The 17,608-nt window shown below is 44.1% G+C and overlaps 1 protein-coding gene across 1 annotated transcript in view; it reads right to left on the bottom strand.

The window, feature by feature from the left end:
• LOC144690122 (ribosomal protein S6 kinase alpha-2) overlaps window positions 1–17,608 on the bottom strand; it is a 435,548-nt gene that overhangs the window by 215,435 nt on the left and 202,505 nt on the right. Inside the window, exon 3 of the mRNA XM_078557599.1 lies at window positions 10,491–10,572. Coding sequence (XP_078413725.1) covers window positions 10,491–10,572 — 82 coding nt within the window. The remainder of the gene's footprint in view (window positions 1–10,490; window positions 10,573–17,608) is intronic.

Genomic DNA, 17,608 nt, shown 5'->3' with positions numbered 1-17,608 from the left:
GTACTGGTACCAAAACTAGATAGAACACAAAGACTGTGTGTGGACTATCGAAAACTGAATGCGATGAAAAAAGTGGCTTCATTTCCCATACCACGGTTGGAAGATTATATTGAGAAAATGGGACAATTGAAATTTATCACAAAGATTGACTTGCTAAAAGGATACTAGCAGCTACCATTGTTGGAGGGGACAAAAGAAATATCAGCTTTCGTAACGCCAACTGGACTATATTAGTTTAAAGTCATGGAATTTGGTATGAAGAATGTACCTGCGACATTACAAAGACTGACAAACAAAGTAATCATGGGTCTAAGCAATTGTGCGGTTTATACTGATGATCTAATTATTTTCAGTCAGACGCATTTACAGCATCTGGAAGAATTATTTACTCGACTACAAGAAGCTAATTTGGTGATGAACTTGGCTAAAAGTGAATTTGCAAAAGTGCAAGTTACGTATCTAGGCCATACCATTGGACATGGTAAGGTGGCTCCAAGAGATGCGAAAGTCAGGGCTATCATGAATTTCCCAGTGCCTACAACAAAACAAGAAGTTTTGAGATTCCTGGGCATGAGTGGGTTTTACCGGAAATTTGTACCAAACTTTAGCCAAGTGGTTGCTCCACTGACAGAACTATTAAAAAAGAACAAGAGGCTTCAATGGACACTAGAATGTCAGAAGTCATTCGGTAGTTTGAAAACTTAACTATGACACCAGTGTTGGCAGTACTCAATTATGCCAAGCAATTCAAGTTGGCCATTGACACAAGCGATATCGGCATTGGAGCCGCACTGTTACAAGATGACGACACAGGAATTGAAAAACCGATAGGGTATTTTTCACGGAAACAGAGAAGATATTCAACAATCGAAGAAGAGACTTTGAGTTTGGAGTAGCCAAACTGCAGCATTTTGAAATATATGTTGCAAACAATTCATCAGAAATAATTGTTTATACAGATCATCATTCTTTGAAGTTTTTGGACAAATTTTGTGACAAAAGTGCAAGGCTTTTCAGATGGAGTCTATTGTTACAGCCATTTAATCTACACATTATACATATTGCTGGAAGAGAAAATCTGTTCGTAAATGTGTTATCAAGAGTTTGAAGCTTAAAGGAAAATGGGACATTTGAAAAAAAACCTGGGGAAGTATTGTCCCCCCGTCGGTAGGAGGGAGGTGCAGGAGCGGACGCATGCAGGCGAGCCTTCATCTTACGTGGGCGGGCCATATAAGGCCCGCCCAGCGTGATGTCCGCCAGGAAGCGTTATGTGCTCCCTGTGCGGGCGGGGGGTGGGGGGGTCCCTAAGCCGGCTGTACGCTCATTCATGCATGCGCATAAAAGAGTGCACTCATCTGGGCTTATTTTCCCTGGAGCAGAGGAAATTGAGGGGGGACATGATTGAGGTGTATAAAGTTATGAGGGGCATAGATAGGGTAGACAGGAAGGAACTTTTCCCCTTGGTGGAGGGTCAATAACCAGGGGGCATAGGTTTAAGGTAAGGGGCAGGAGGTTTAAAGGGGACGTGAGGAAGAATTTTTTCACCCAGAGGATGGTGGGAATCTGGAACTCACTGCCCGAAAGGGTGGTAGAGGCAGAAACCTCATAACATTTAAGAAGTATTTGGATGTGCATTTGCGATGCCATGGCATACAAGGCTATGGGCCTAGTGCTGGAAAATGGGATTAGAATAGTTAGGTACTTGTTTGACCAGTGCAGACCCGATGGGCCGAAGGGCCTTTTTCTGTGCTGTAAACCTCTATAACTCTATAACTCTATAACCCCTGCAATGGGCAACTAAGCTTGGGGTGGGCCGGTCGCCAGGAGATTGACGGTACAAGTATCACTTATCAATGCTATTTTTTCATTTCCATGAGAAGAATTCTGATAACAGCGCCAAGCAGCTGAGGACTGACGGTGGGCCAGGCCTGATTTTGCTGCTTAGCCATTTTGAGCAGGAAGCCCCCAGCCTGGAGAGGCGGCATGCGCCCAGGTCCACTGGAGCCGGAGAGGCTGGGGTTCCATGGGCAGGTATGTATGGCCAGCACGCACATCACCAGTAGTCTTCCAACATCCATGCCATTGCTGATTGTTCAGTAAGTGTCGTTACCAACAAGGTTTGCCCAGTGCGTGTGGAATGATGAGTGTTTGATGAGCCGGGGGACAGGCATGTACATTGACATTGCCCGCAGGCTAACTGATCCAATGTCCTTACTCTTCCTTTCAGCATCATCAACGCATGGCCGGGAGCAGGAGCAGCAGGGGCCCCCTCTGACATCTGAGGGCCATGAAGTTTCACCATCAGAAGCATCACACCATCTCTGCCAGGCAGGCACCAGCGCAGATACTGGCACCTCGTGGGCATCATATCTTTGGCTAGTGTTCCGGGTCACAGCAGTGAGGGCACTTCACAGTCGCTGGAGCAGCTGGCAGAGACAGAGAGTGCCCATGGCGCCCGCAGTCGGAGGACTGAAGTGGCCTAAGCACATGCTCAGTCTGATGCTGATGATGAGCCTCTCGAGTCGTCTGTGATGCAGCCAACTGATGAGATGCTGCTGGGTGTGCGGGACCATCTGGTAGAGATACATGAGGCTCTGCTTGGCTTGGTGTCAGTAGTGGAGGAGTTTACGTGGATCATGGCCGATGCATTGAGCATCATGGCTGAGTGCCAAGCTTCCTCCATGGAGAGAGTGGCGACTCTCATGGAGAGGCAGCTCCAGGGATTGGATCAGGGGTTCCTGGGGTTGTGCTCGGGCCTACGCGCCCTCAGAGGGGCATTGATCTCATCCCCAGGTATCCCACCTCGGTGCCCATCCATCTACAGTGAGCAGGGAGGGCCAAATGGACCTCACGTCGGCGGAGCAGCTGCCTGTCGTCTCTGCTGGTGCCTCTCAGGTCGCTCCGGATGAGGGTGGCAGCTCCTCTGCCCCTCTGCCAGTGACCACAGCACCCAATGAGGCTGCGCCGACTGGGGAGATGCCAGCTGTGAAGCTGGCAGCTCCCTCCTAGGTGGGGCCAGCACAGGCTCGACGGGCCAGAGGACATCCGCCAAGGTCATCGAGGCCAACAGGACATCAGAGAGAGCAGGCTGTCTCAGATGCCACTGCCAGCGACGGGGCACCACAAAGACGTAGCACACGTAAATGTAAAATGGAGGCACCTTAGGCACACCCCGGGTTCATCACTGGTGATTTTTTGTTGGCCCCCCTATGAGTTCCTTCTGATTGTGTGTGAAGTGCAACACCATTTTATTTCTGTTATGTCAAGAGACTTTTGTTACAGCATTAAATTTATGTCGTCTAGGATGGCTGGGGATGCCTCTTTTCTTGGGCAGGTGCATGGATTCCTGAGATTTGATGAGTGATTTGTGCGTAATTTACATTTATTGACTGGGCCCATTGTCAATGCTCCTATCCAGACAGATTTTGCACTAAGGTCTCCAGGATGGAGGCATCAGGCCAGGCTTGTGTTGGAGATCCATATGTGCCGTGCTAGCTAAAGGTTCCTTGGATTAAAGCCTCCCAGGTGTCTCTGCCTCCCTGGAGTATGCCCGGGTCAGCGTCTACCCCCTCAGCATTTCCCTGTGCGTTCTCATCCTCGGACTCACTGCTGGACTCATCGTGTGCAGCCGCAGCCACTCCATCGACATCTTCTTCGTCCACAGCGTTCCCCCCTTTGCAGCGCAAGATTGTGGAGAGTGCAGCATGCAACCACTATCTGCGACAATCGATCTGGGGGGTACTGGAGTGCGCCCCCTGGGCGGTCCAGACATCAGAAGCGCATTTTGAGAAGATTGATGGCTTTCTCCACCACAGCCCTTGTGGAGGTGTGGCTCCCATTGTACCGCTGCTCAGCTTCCGTTCTTGGTTGGCGGAGAGGCGTCATGAGCCACCTTCTGAGGGGATAGCCCTTGTCACCCAGCAGCCATCCATCCAGCCGGGCTGGAGCACTGAAGAGCCCCGGCACCTGGGAGTGTCTGCGGATGTAGGCGTCATGGGAGCTGCCTGGGTCCCTTGCACAGACTTGTAGAATCGGCATTCTGTGATCACACACTATCTGTACGTTCATGGAGTGAAAGCCCTTCCTGTTGACAAAGACACCAGCTGGGTTCACCTGTTGGCGCCTTGATGACCACATGTGTACAGTCTATTGCACCCTGGACACGGGGGAAGCCAGCAATGGCCGTGAAGCCACTGGCTCACTGTGTCTGGCTGGCTTCGTCCCAGCGGTAGCGGATGATGGTCAATGCATGCCTGAACAGAGCGTCTGTAACCTGCTGGACACAAGTGTGGACAGCTGATTGGGAGACACCGCAAAGATCACCCACCGAGCCCTGGAAAGAGCCAGAGGCATAGAAGTTGAGGGCAGCTGTGACCTTTAGAGCCACTGGCATGGGGTGTCCACCCACACAGTTAGCTGAGATCTCAGGCCCAATCATCTGACAGATATAGTTGACTGTCTCCGTTGAGAGATGGAGCCTCCTTCGGCACTGCACCTCAGACATATTGAGGTAGCTGCTTCGTCGCCTGTAAACCCTGGCAGCAGGATAGTGCCATCTTCTGCGCCTTGGACTACCTCTTGGCCCTGCACCCCTTGTGGCTGCGCCTCTCCTCCCAAAGGTGGCTCCCTTGCAGGCTATATGTGCACTCCTGGCCTCCACCCCTTCTAGCCCTCCCTTCCTCCTCAGATGAGTTGTCTCCAGTGGAGAGATCATCTCCCATTCCCAGGCTCAGGGAGGCTTGCTGAAACCTACAGGCCCCAAAACAAATCTTCACTGAAAAGTGCTGACTTGAAGATTATGAGTCCACTCCAAGCAGCTGCTCTGCGTTTGCAACTTTTCCACCTCACACAGGCAAGTTTCACTAACTTCTGAGCAGTAGCTCTTAAATGTCTGGATTCGCGAACCCACTGAGCCCTCTCCTCCCACCCGTGGATGAGCTTCATGCAAATTTCTAATACCCGCTTGCTCGTTGCGCCCGTGATACGAGCCGAAGATCGCACGGGTGCCCTTAAAATCCAGGTCAATTGGAGCCTCAAGGGCCTTAAGTGGCTCATTAATTAGTGGCGGTTGCGCAATGGACATCATCACGCGCCCACCCACTGAAATATTGCGATGGCGCGTGGTGACATCAGGATGCGTGCCCGAAGTCACCACGCGTCACATTACGCATCGGCGTGCAGGTCCCGCCCCCCCCGCATGATGGCAGAAAAATTCTGCCCTGAGTTTAGAGTCACATCTCAAACATAACACTTAAAATTATTGGTTATGACAGTTGTTTAAAGTTTCCCCCTGGGATTTTTTTAATAGCTCCGCTTTACCAACTGCATCGGTCATAACAACATAGATAGGCTCTGTTCTTCCCACCTTTAGATTATACAGCGAATAGATATCAGCATCTATTACTTCAGGCTTTTCAACACTGTTTATCTTATTGTTTTTTGGCTTTTGTCTAAAAGTCTGCCTGATTCTATCTTTACAGTGTCTCATGAGGTGTCCATTACGATGACAGAAGAAACATTCAATCTTTTTAAACTGTTTTTCATTACAGGGCTGTCTGCCTCCACCTCTGTCACTATTATGCCATGTTTTTGCTGCAAAGTTTTTCTTTTTAATTTGCCCATGAGTGGTGGCTGCTTCCCGCATCAGAACAAAGCTCTGCACTTTCACGTTCTTTTTGGTTGAGGCTCCCCGCCCAACATGGAGGATTTTGTGCTCCTCGAATGGCCTCTGAGTCTCGCACTGCACTTTCCATTGCAAGAGCGATTTCCAATGCCTTCTGAAAATCTAGATTTGATTCAGCCAACAATCTCTTCTGAATCGCGTTTTCGTTTATACCACACACCAAACGGTCTCTAGGCATATCATTAATAGAAGTACCAAACTCGCAATATTCAGTTAATTGCTTCAGACTTGCCACATAACAAGCGACTGTCTCCCCCTCAGCTCTACTTCTTGAGTTAAATTTAAACCGTTGCATCGTCACCGACAACTTGGGCTGGTAATGATTCTTTACAAGGTTCACTCAGTCATCAAAACTTTGAGTCTGGGGCACTGGGCGCCAACAGATTCCAAATTAATCCGTATGTCTTACTCCCACACGTGGACAGAAAGGTTGCACGCCTCTTTTCCTCCCTCGCAATGTCGTGCGCCTGGAAGAAGAACGCGAGGCATTCAACACAGTGAAAGCAGTTGTCTGAGGCTGGATCGAAACACTCCACTCTTCCAAATTGCGGCAAGCTCTGAGGAAATCACTTCGACGCTCAGAAGGAAATTTTCTTTTACTTCCGGCTGCTGTGCGAGGTACAGCCGATTTCGGTTCTTCTGGATTCCTTCCTTTTTTCCATGCTTTTTACCTTGTTCTTTCCATGATTTTTTTTGCTTTTGCTCTCGTCAACAGTTTGTTGGATCCAGTGCCCTTGGTTTATTAGGGCTAAAGGATTCGGGTTGCACGCTTGTTTCGGGGTGACCGATTTGGTACAGAGACAGAGAACATCTGGAGATCATTATTAGAATAAACACATGCTGTTTATTTATAAACTAAGCCCTACAACTATACTTGTGTGCTCACAACATAAAACTCTGTTTTCACTCATCAGTGACTAACTCAAGACTCTGCACATAGAGATAGCACGCGCTACTCTGCTATTGGATATTAAGATAATGTGACCTTACATTACAATGCTTGCCTTAAAGGTATATTACATGCCAGATTACTACAAACAGCTTCTAATATTTTCCTTATGACAGATGTTAAGCTAACTGGTCTGTAGGTTCCTGCTTTCTGTCTCTCCCCCTTTATGAATGAAGGAGTTACATTTGCTACTTTCCAAACTAATGGCACCTTGCCTGAATCCAGAGAATTTTGTAAAATTAAAACCAATGCATCAGCTATTTCACTAGCCACTTCTTTTAAGACCTAGGATGAAGTCCATCGGGACCTGGGAATTTGTTAGCCTGCAGCTCCAACAAGTTGCTAAGTACCACTTCCCTGGTGCTTGTAATTTTCCTGAGTTCCTCCCTCCTTTCCAATTCCTGATGTACAGCTATTTCTGGGATGTTGCTTATATTCTCTATAATTAAGTTTGGCACAGAAAATGTGTTAAAATGGCGTTAGGGTCTGAGTGACATCATAAGACCCCAAAATCTGAATTTCAATTAGACTCGCGTTTGCCTGGTTTTAAGTTAGTTGCGAAAGGACATCTCGTTATACCATCCATTAAGGTAACTCTTCTTCAGTGTAACTGACAAGCCTTATGGAGAGCAAATAAGGTAAAAGTCTCAACATTCATGGAAGTGTCTATGTTACAGATCCCTCTCCCTCACTGACTATAACACTGTATATGTTGTTATTCCATTTCATCATTTCTGATTTTAGTATTATTTACCCTCTAATCTGCTAAACATTATTAGAATTTGTGTGCCTGTGACCTGTGAAGATGTGCTACACTGGGAAATATGTGCAGATAATTGCAATTATATTTATATACATATATCTATTATTCCCTATTTCTTCTGCACCAATAGATGCAAATATAACCATGTTCAGAAGAGAGCAGTGCAGACTGATTTCTTAATTCAAGCTCCAGGTCCGCTGTGCAACTAAAGCAAGCTAAGTCCAGTCAAACTGTGCCACAGTTAATTCATATTGGCTCAGAGAGTATGTTACATGTTAATGTCAAAGGCTAGGGCTCAGAAATAAAAAATGGCAATAAAGAAATCATGACACTGGGCTGCAAAAAATCAGGAGTTGTAATCTTGAGCAATCATCAAAAGCTTTAATATTGATTTAGAATGAGCAATGGGGTACTAGTTGGTGACAGCTCATGGAGGACAAATAAATAAAAAGTTAATCCTTTGAAATGAGTTTGGTAAAGAAGCAATTTTATGCTCATTACTAGCGCAGTCATATATTGGTTCTTCTGACGGAATCCTACCATCAGTATCTTTATACTAATTCAGTTCAAAATGACTATTTCTAAAGGCATGCCTTCAAATGCCACCACTGATCCAGGCACTATCAGTTGCAATGTCTGCTGATTACAAAAGTTCTTTCTTTCACTCTGAGGGAGCGTTGCGCATCAGAGATCCCCCTTTTTCAATCAGATATTAAACCTACCCTCTCAGGTGGATAAAAATGATTCCCATGCTATTATTTCAAAGAAGAGCGGGGAGGTCTTCCTGGTGTCATGGACAATATTTATCCCCCAATCAACATCACTAAAAACAGAATATCTAGTCATTCTGACTTTGCTATTCATGTTACTTTGCTGTGTGCCTATTGGCTGCCGCATGTCTTAGGTTACAATATCTCAAAGGTACCTAAAGGTAAAGCACTTTAGGACATTCAGAGGTCATGGATGACCTTATATAAATGCAAGTCTTTTTATTCATCACTCCGCCAGTGTAACTTGGGCAGCCTAACAGTGAAAAACAAGCATAAATGGGATTCCTGTTGCACTTTTGCCAAAGCTACAGTGACTGAGTGAGAGGAGCTCTTGGAAAAATCAGCCCAGGAAGGTCCACAGTTCAATTCCCAATCTGTACTGAGGTGGCTCATCTTGGCGAGCGACATGTCAAGTGCTCTTGAACTGGCCATGGGGAAACAAAATTGTCTCAGACAGCTGTCACCAATTTTCTAGCTGTTCAACCTGTTTACTAGACATGCTATCCAATTTTCATGCATGCATCATAGTTTTTGACTTGTTTCCTAAGCCAAGCAGTGTTCTAGCAGAACTCCATTGAAAGAAGAACTCCTGTCAGCCCTGCCTGTTCAATCAGTAACAAGTGTACTAGTCATGTCAGGCCTTATTGAATCAATCAATCAATCTGGGTGCATCATGGGGCAAGTGACTGAAACAATCTAAATCCAATGGAAGACTGGTTGGAGTATTTGAACAATAGGGAACTGCATTCCTTCATGCATTCACTGGAAAAGAAATCTGCATTCAAGACTTTTAATATATTACATAACTGTTATCAAAGCTGTACAAAAATCTGTGAAATACTTGGTTTTGTTCTACCTCAACACCAACTTTCTCAATCCCTCTGCTGCCTCTGATTTATCAGACTCCTCGTCCACATGGTATTGAATAAGGAGAAATTTCCACCAATTAAATATTGGAAAGACTAAAGCGATTATCTTTGGTATCTACCACAAACTCCATTCCTTAGCCATTGACTTCATCCCCATTCTTGGTCACAGTCTGAGGGTGAACCAGACTATTCAGAACCTCAAACATCTTATTTGAGTCTGAACTGAGCATCTGACACTTTATCCCTTCCATCATTACAGCTGCCTATTTCCGCCTCCATAATATCCCATCTCCACCCATGCCTCAGCTCATCTGCTGTTGAAACCCTCCTCTGCGCCTTTGTTAAATCTAGACTTGATTGTTCCAATGCTCTTCTGGTTGACCTCAGTTTTTCAACCTTTCATAAACTTGAGCTCATCGAAAACTCTGTTGCCAGTACTAACTCGCGCCAAGTCCTGTTCGCCCCTCACCCCTCTGATTGTTGATCTACATTGGTTCCTGGGCAGTCAACACCTCAATTTTAAAATGTTCATCCGTGTGTTGAAATCCATCCATGAGTTCACTGCTCCCACCTCTGTAACCTCCTCCAATCCTACAATTTTCTGGTATCTTGATGTTCCTCCAATTCTGGCCTCTTGCGCATTCCTGACTTCCTTCGCCACACATTGGTGGCCATACCTTCAGGTATCTGGACCCTGAGGGCTCGCTATCTCACATTCCTTCTTTAAGCTGCTCCTTCAAATCAAACTTTGACCACCTTTTCTAATATCTCTTTGCATGACTGGCATCAAATTTTGTCTGATAATGCTTCTGTGAAATGCCATGGATCATTTTTACTATGTTAAAGGCACTATGTAAATGTGAATTGTTGTTAGAACAAAATTGAAGGCTACAGTGGAAGTGCACAAAGATGTTAAAACTCTACAGAGCCCAGTGATTAATATAAAACATAATTATTCTTGTGCTGCTGGAAGCATTGAACATCATTTGTACTTTTTCTCGATTAACGTGATGAGGAAGAGATTTGGGGGTAACTTGTAGATTTTCTATCTTTAAAGAAGCTTTAACTAAGATTGCTCACCCTCATTGGGGGATTAGATGCATTGGGTAGAGTCCATGACAGCGCAAATTGCTGTTAGAAGGAGTAAGTTGGCCCCCTTTTACTCTGTATTTTACAGTCTTTCTTTTTGTATTTACATTTGTTGCTAAACATATATATATATATATATATATATGTGTGTGTGTGTGTGTGTGTTACTTGAAGAAAACTGGAGGTATAAGGATTAAGCAGCAAATTCTTTGTTTAGCAAAATAAGAGTTAAGCTCAATACAAGTGTAAGCATAACAAAAGAGCATCTCCCCCCTACAGCAATGATATGGACCTCTATGCAATATGTATGTGTCTTGCTTACATAATACCACAACATGAAACAGTGTCTTACTCCTACAGCACTCACCTTTCAGTGTGGCCTTCTTTAGTACCTTCATAGCATAGAGCTGCCCAGCATCAGAGCCTTTTATTTTCTTAACAAGAAATACCTTAGATGAAGAAGATAGAATAACACATCATTGAAGATTCTTTCATGGAGTGAATAGTGAAAGATTAATCCTTATGTGTGAAATGCCTCACACAAATCAATCTTTTCCACTTACAAGGAAAAACAGTATATCATTTATGCCCTCATGCTTGTCCTTCCATTCAGTTAGATCATGGCTGAACAGTATCTCAATTCCATTTTCCTGTCTTTACTCTATATTTCTCCATGCCTAACAAAAATCTATGGACCTCAGTCTTGATCATTTCAATTGGCCTGTAAAGATGAGGATTGTTTTGTGTTCAATTTAACTTTTGAGTCTGTGGCTAACGAAAAGGACCCAGTCTGTAAGTTATTCAACAGATGTTTGTCATTAACCATAACCACAGATTTATGTCTAAGAAAAATACCAGGAAACAAGCATAGAGCATCAAAAAGGTCATGACTTTAGATACTGCAACAAATGACCGAAAAGTCCCCTTTTATGGTAGTCAGGTGACATAAGACTAAGGGCCAGGTTTTCGTGCAGTCTTGGACCTTTAAAAGTGGTGGATGGGACCCAGATGTGGAAGTCCCACCTCATTTCTGAAAGATCCATTTTTTGTCAGCAGAGGCAGGGCAGTGCATGGTAGTGTGGGAATCACAAATTGATGCAGTAAGCATATATGCACTTGAAGGTCAGATAAAATCTGAGTGTCATTATCCAAAGATTTTTAAATAGCCTGTTCTTCAAACATTAGAAAAACAGGTTTAAATTGTCATGAGTTAAAGTAAAACACTGCTGGACTGCTTTGATTGACAAGCTGTAAGTCAGAAAAAAATTATTAACATCTGTTCATGTAGTTTCAATAGAGCTCTGTATTGAAATTTTCCCAGGGCCATTATTATGCCACTATGAATGCCTGGCTGAATTTCAAAATCTAGAATTATCTCAGCAGGGGGTTCTTAGTTCACAATTTGACAGTTTAAAGGGGGTCTGAATAGAAGTTTGTTTTTATAAGAGATTAACCACTTGAGATTTAAATCTTTGGATGGAATTCATGAATGGGAGTATTTTTCACTATCAAGTGTGTAGTTTTGCCCTTGGTGGATACTGGTTGAGTGGCTATGGAGGTTGCATGGAGGTTATGAAAGGGCATGTAGGGTGGGTGAGTGGCATGAGTTGGCATGGAGTGTGGGTGGAGGTTGAGGAGATGTGAGAACTGAGCTGGGGCTTCTAACCAGCCCACCGTGGTACTCACTTGACCCCGTGGCTTCCGCACTGTTTCCGGGGTCGGTGGGTCCGAATCTGTCCTGCCCTAAACACCCACGCCCCGCTCCCCCCCACAGCACTGGAGTGAAAGTTGTACGTATCGAGGCACTTTTACCAAGGCACTTCCAGTGAGTTGGAAAATGTCCTCACCTGAGCTGCCTGCCTCAGTAGTGAAAATCTGGCCCTAAACCTCAGAATTGTTTAAAATGGAAAACTATCTGTGCAATCATCAGAAATGGTAACAAAATGAAGACAAGGTAGAATCATTTCAATGGGCACTCCTGGCCCACCCAAAATTAACGATTTGGTCAATCCATGTTCTGAACTGTATTCCACAAGCAGTATTACATAAAACTATTCTTCAGGAATTGAATAAAGTGCCTTCTAATCTTGGTACCAGCTCACGTGGTTTTGTGTCTGATGAAGGTTAGAATTATGAATCGAATTTAATAATAGTCCCACAGACCAGGCATTCATAGACCTTCGAGGAGCAAACTCCAGATTCAACCGTGCTTTGTGTGAAAAACTCCATCCCAGCTGGAATCTTCTGTTCTGGAGTCCGAGTTCGGTAGCTGGCAAGGCAGTGGTAGTGATGTCCATTGGGGGCGAGGGGGCATGGGAAGGCTGACCACATGCAATCTTGCACTGATCAGCTCATTACATATGCATCGGCAAGGTGCTTGCTGAATCTCGTGGCAGGGGCAGGCAGGAAGCTGCCATCCCTGCCATTACCTCAAGGGGTCCATGGTCCAGGCGCTGTATTTAAAGGGCACCCGGAAAACTTGCACTGTCGTTTCCACCTTTGCCTGTCCACTGCTCCACCCTTCCCCGCTAACCCTTCCTCCCTTCCTTGGTCACCTTCCACGCAACTTGCACTGCCACCACCTGGTCTCAAGCATAGGCTGGCATTTACAGGTGCTTGCCAAAGAGGACAATGCAGCATCAACTCACCGTTAATCATGGAAGAAGTCTACCTCACCAGGTGCATACCACTTATGAGTAGTCGTGAATGTGAACATTCTACATTTTCGCTGGTGGGGAACTTAATTTGAAGAGGGAACTTAATTCCGGTGAGGTGGCCTTTTAATGTGCGTGTATGACATGCTAATGCATGCAAAAGGGCTTCCCGACATTGTTCGTCGGGAAGCTCAGCCCACATTTAAAGTTCCTAGGACTCAATTGCTAAAGCTCATCCTCCCATTAGGAAACTGATTTTTAGCCTCCTGCCAAATTAAGTTCCCTCGCCTGCCAAGCCTCCCACTGCTAGCGGGACTGGAAGATTCCACCCCTTGATTTCACTCCTTAATGCTCTAAATCTAATTTTAAGATTGTGCTCCTTGATCCGGATTCCTTCACTAGAGCAAATAGCTTCACTGTATTTATCCTATTAAATCCATCTATTATTTAGCAGCCCTTGATTAGATCACTCCTCAGCCTTCTAAACTCAGCAGAATACAAGACAAATTTTAATATAACCCTTTACCCTGGTGTAATTCTGGTGAATCTGTACAATGCCTCCAACGTTAATATATCCTTCTTGAGGTACAATACCCAAAACTGAATGCACTACCTCAGATTGGATCTGAAAAAGGTTCTATGCAATTGTAGCATAGTTTTCTCCTCTTTGTATTCCAACCCTTTTTAAATTAAATTCAACATGACATTAACCTTTTTAATAATTTACATGCGTACATATGAATTAGGAGCAGGAGTAGGCCACTTGGCCCCTCGAGCCTGCTCCTGCCTTCAATAAGATCATGGCTGATCTGATCTTAACCTCAAATTCCTGCCTACCCCTGATAACCTTTCACCTCCTTGCCTATCAAGAATCTATCTGCTTCTGCCTAAAAAATATTCAAGGACTCTGCCTCAACCACCTTTTGAGGAAGAGAATTCCAAAGTCTCACACCACTGAGAGAAAAATTATTCCTCATCTCTGTCCTAAATGGGCGACCCCTTATTTTGAAACAGTGACCCCGAGTTCTAAATTCTCCCACAAGAGGAAACATCCTTTCCACGTTCACCCTGTCAAGTCCCTTCAGGATCTTATATGTTTCAATCAAGTCACCTCTTATTCTTCTAAACTCCAGCAGATACAAGCCTAGCCTGTCCAACCTTTCCTCATAAGACAACCCGCCCGTTCCAGGTATTAATCTAGTAAACCTTCTCTGAACTGCTTCTGACGCATTTACGTCTTTCCTTAAATAAGGAGACTAATATTGTACACAACACTCCAGATGTGGCCTCACCAATGCCCTGTATAACTGAAGCATAATCTCCCTACTCTTGTATTCTATTCCCACTGCAATAAATGATAACATTCTGTTAGCTTTGCTAATTACTTGCTGCACTTGCATCAAAACCTTTTGTAATTCATGCACTAGGACACCCAGGTCCCTCTGCATCCCAGACCTCTGCAATCTCTCACCATTTAGATAATATGCTTCATCTTTATTCGTCCTGTCAAAATGGACAACCTCACATTTTCCTACATTATACTCCATTTGCCAGATCTTTACCCACTCACCTCACCTAGTTATATCCTTTTGTAGCCTCCTTATGTACTCTTCACAATGTATTTTCCTGCCCATCTTTGTGTCACCAGCAAATTTAGCAACCACACCATCGGTCCCTTCATCCAAATCATTTATATAAATTGTAAAGAGTTGAGGCTGCAGAACTTATCCCTGTAGCACATGACTCATCACATCCTGCCAACCAGAAAATCACTCATTCATGCCAAGGCTCTGCTTCCTGTTAGCTAGCCAATTTTCTATCCATGCTAATATGTTACCCCCTACACCATGAGCTCTTATTTTCCACAACAATCTTTGATAAGGCACCTTACCAAATGCCTTCTGAGAATATAATACAGCACATCCACCAGTTCCCCTTTATCCACAGCACCCGTTACTCCAATAAATTGGTTAAACATGATTTCCCTTTCACAAAACCATGTTGACTCTACCTGATTACATTGAAATTATCTAAGTGCCCTGTTATAAAGTCTTTAATAATAGCTTTAACATTTTCCCTAAGATGTTAAGCTAATTGGCCTATAGTTTCCTGCTTTCTGTCTCCCTTCCTTTTTGAATGAAGGAGTTATATTGCTACTTTCCAATCTAATGGAACATTCCCCGAATCTAGGGAATTTTGGAAAATCAAAACCAATGCATCAACTATCTCACTAGCCATTTCTAGGAATTAAATCTATCAGGATCCAGGGACTTGTCAACCCGCAGTTCCAACAATTTACTCAGCTGGTAATCACTGGTGATTGTAATTATCTTGAGTTCCTCTCTCCGTTCCAATTCCTGATTTATAGCTTTTTCTGGGATTTTACTTGTATCCTCTATAATGAAGAATGATGCAAAATACCTATTCAATTCATCTATCATCTCCTTATTTTCCATTATTAATTCCACAGACTCACTTTCTATAGGACCAATTCTCACTTTGTTACCTCTTTTGTTTGTTAAATATCCATAGAAACCCTTACTGTCTTTATATTTCTAGCTAGCTATCTCTTGTACTATAATTTTTCTCTTCTTATTTATCCTTGAGTCATTCTTTGCTGACCGGGGCCAGGCTGGGCGCGGGCAGGCACGCAGCCGATCGTCGCCTGCGATCAGCTGCACGCTGCTATTTTACGTGGGCAGGCCAATTATGACCCGCCCAGTGTGACGCACACCTGGAAGCGCTAAGCGCTCCCTGTGCGGTTAGGGGGAGGAGGCTGAGTCGGGGCCTCCCTGAGAAATCTTCCTGAGGCACAGAGCTGCCTCAGGGAGTTAATTTCATCATTAAAAATTTAAATAAAGAAAAAAAAAATTTCAGGTATGTCCCCTTATGTGAGTGTTTCAATGAAAAAATTTAATGAAAAAATTTATTTGCTTTGTAAATCCTTCATGAAACCTCAACCTGAGGTTTCATCATAAATCAACCTGAGGTTTCATCATAAATGTGAAGGCCGCCTCAGCTTTTCGCCTGTCCACCAATCTTAAGGTTGGACAGGCAGTCTTGTTAACCCTTTTAATTAGTTTATAAATGGCCTTTGGCAGTTTGGCGGGCATGCAGCCAACTCCAGTGCGCACCCGCCAAACTGAAGATTGGAATGATGCGTGGTGACGTCAAGACACACACCTGACGTCACCGCGCATCATTTTACATGTTGGTGAGCGGGGCCCACCTCCGCACGCTGACCCGAAGATTCTGGCCCAGGGATTTATGGCCACAAACTCATTCAGTTGTCTCTCCTAGCGAAATTGTTGCCAGAAAACTTCACTGTACAAAAAAAAAGCTCTAATTGAAAGCAGCTCTGTGAAAAAACATCACACTGCTATTGGGGAATTAAACCTTTATCTCCCACCTGACAAAAGGAATACACATAACTACACTAACAAGGACATTACCTGTTACTGGGGATTTTACTTAGCACTGGCATGATCATTAAGTCATGGGACCACTTTAAATAACTAGCTCAGATCAGATAATTTTCTTTAAATCATACCTGAAGTTATTTTATTCAAACTCTTAATTCTTTAAGATTCATTAACTTATTCTTTGGCAGAGCCAAGAATAGGTGATCTTCAATCCAAAAGAGCCCAAACTGGCAAAATAAATCAGTGTTTACATCCTACAAAAGTCAAATGATGAACTGGAAGACTGAGAGTTAAAAGGACTGTAACCCTGAATGACATGGTCACACCAGTCACACCCACCAGAGTCACACCAAACAAGGAACTACCTAGCACTGATCCCTCAGTCAGTAGGGTCAGCAGCAGGGCACTTTATCACCTTATTGGAACTAGACAAGCAGAATAACAGACCTGCAGAATAGTCCATTTCTCAGTGAAGCGTTCACTTCCTAAATTCTGACCCTCTTGCATCCCAAATGACATTAAAGTGCAGGGAAGGAATACCTTCTCTTTGTTATTTTCCTTACTACTTCTAATTGCTCTTTTCATGGTGTTGTATCATCTTCCTCGTTTATTTCCATTTCGCGAAGCAGCTTTAGGTACTTTTTAGTTAAAGACATTTGAAAAGGCAATTTGCTGTTGTCACTACTGCTGTAATTATAGAAGTATCACTAAATAGGAAGGCACCTTGGCTCAGATTTTGTGGTGTTAATGATGGCAAAATTGTTTGCACTTGTTACTACTCCACTGAACCTGACACCAACTTCTGTGGTGGGGTGGGGTGGGGGGGGGGGGGTTGGGATTTTCATCTCCTGATGGGGTTGGGAAAATAACAAAAATAGGCTTTTTGGCTTCCAATTCTAATTTTCAGCGTCTTCCTGGCCCATGCTATTTTTGTGTGGCTTTTTCACTGGTCAAGAAGGCCTTGAGTACGAATCTTGCATGCTCCTCTTCTGAGGTGGATCATTATTGTGAGTACCATAGGAGATGTGAATTTCCTTCCCCATGCTATTTTCATGTGGGTTTTGAAAGCCTAAAAATAAAACTGCCATGCTTGAGAGTTTGTGACCAGTGGGGAAAGCCTGTTGAGGAGTCTGGAACATTCTGACAGATAAGTGTTAAATGTTTTGACACCTTTAAAAAGCACTATTCAATGTTATATTGCAATGCAAATGTGTTTTTAATGCAGTGATCATAGCGCTCTGTTCTGCAAAGGTAAGTTGACCATTACATTGACTACTCGTGTTAACATGCATTACAGTACTTTTCCCAATGGAGAAAGTGCCATAATGCACTCAAAACTGTAGAAAAATCTGCTGAGAAACTCTGCTGTCATGCTTTGGAATGAGATTTAAATGTCCAGAGATCTTTAG

The sequence above is a fragment of the Cetorhinus maximus genome, chromosome 14, assembly GCF_964194155.1.
Source record: "Cetorhinus maximus chromosome 14, sCetMax3.hap1.1, whole genome shotgun sequence".
Classification (NCBI taxonomy): domain Eukaryota; kingdom Metazoa; phylum Chordata; class Chondrichthyes; order Lamniformes; family Cetorhinidae; genus Cetorhinus; species Cetorhinus maximus.
Note: the sequence above shows the minus strand (reverse complement) of the source record. Positions and strands in the feature narration are given on the sequence as shown.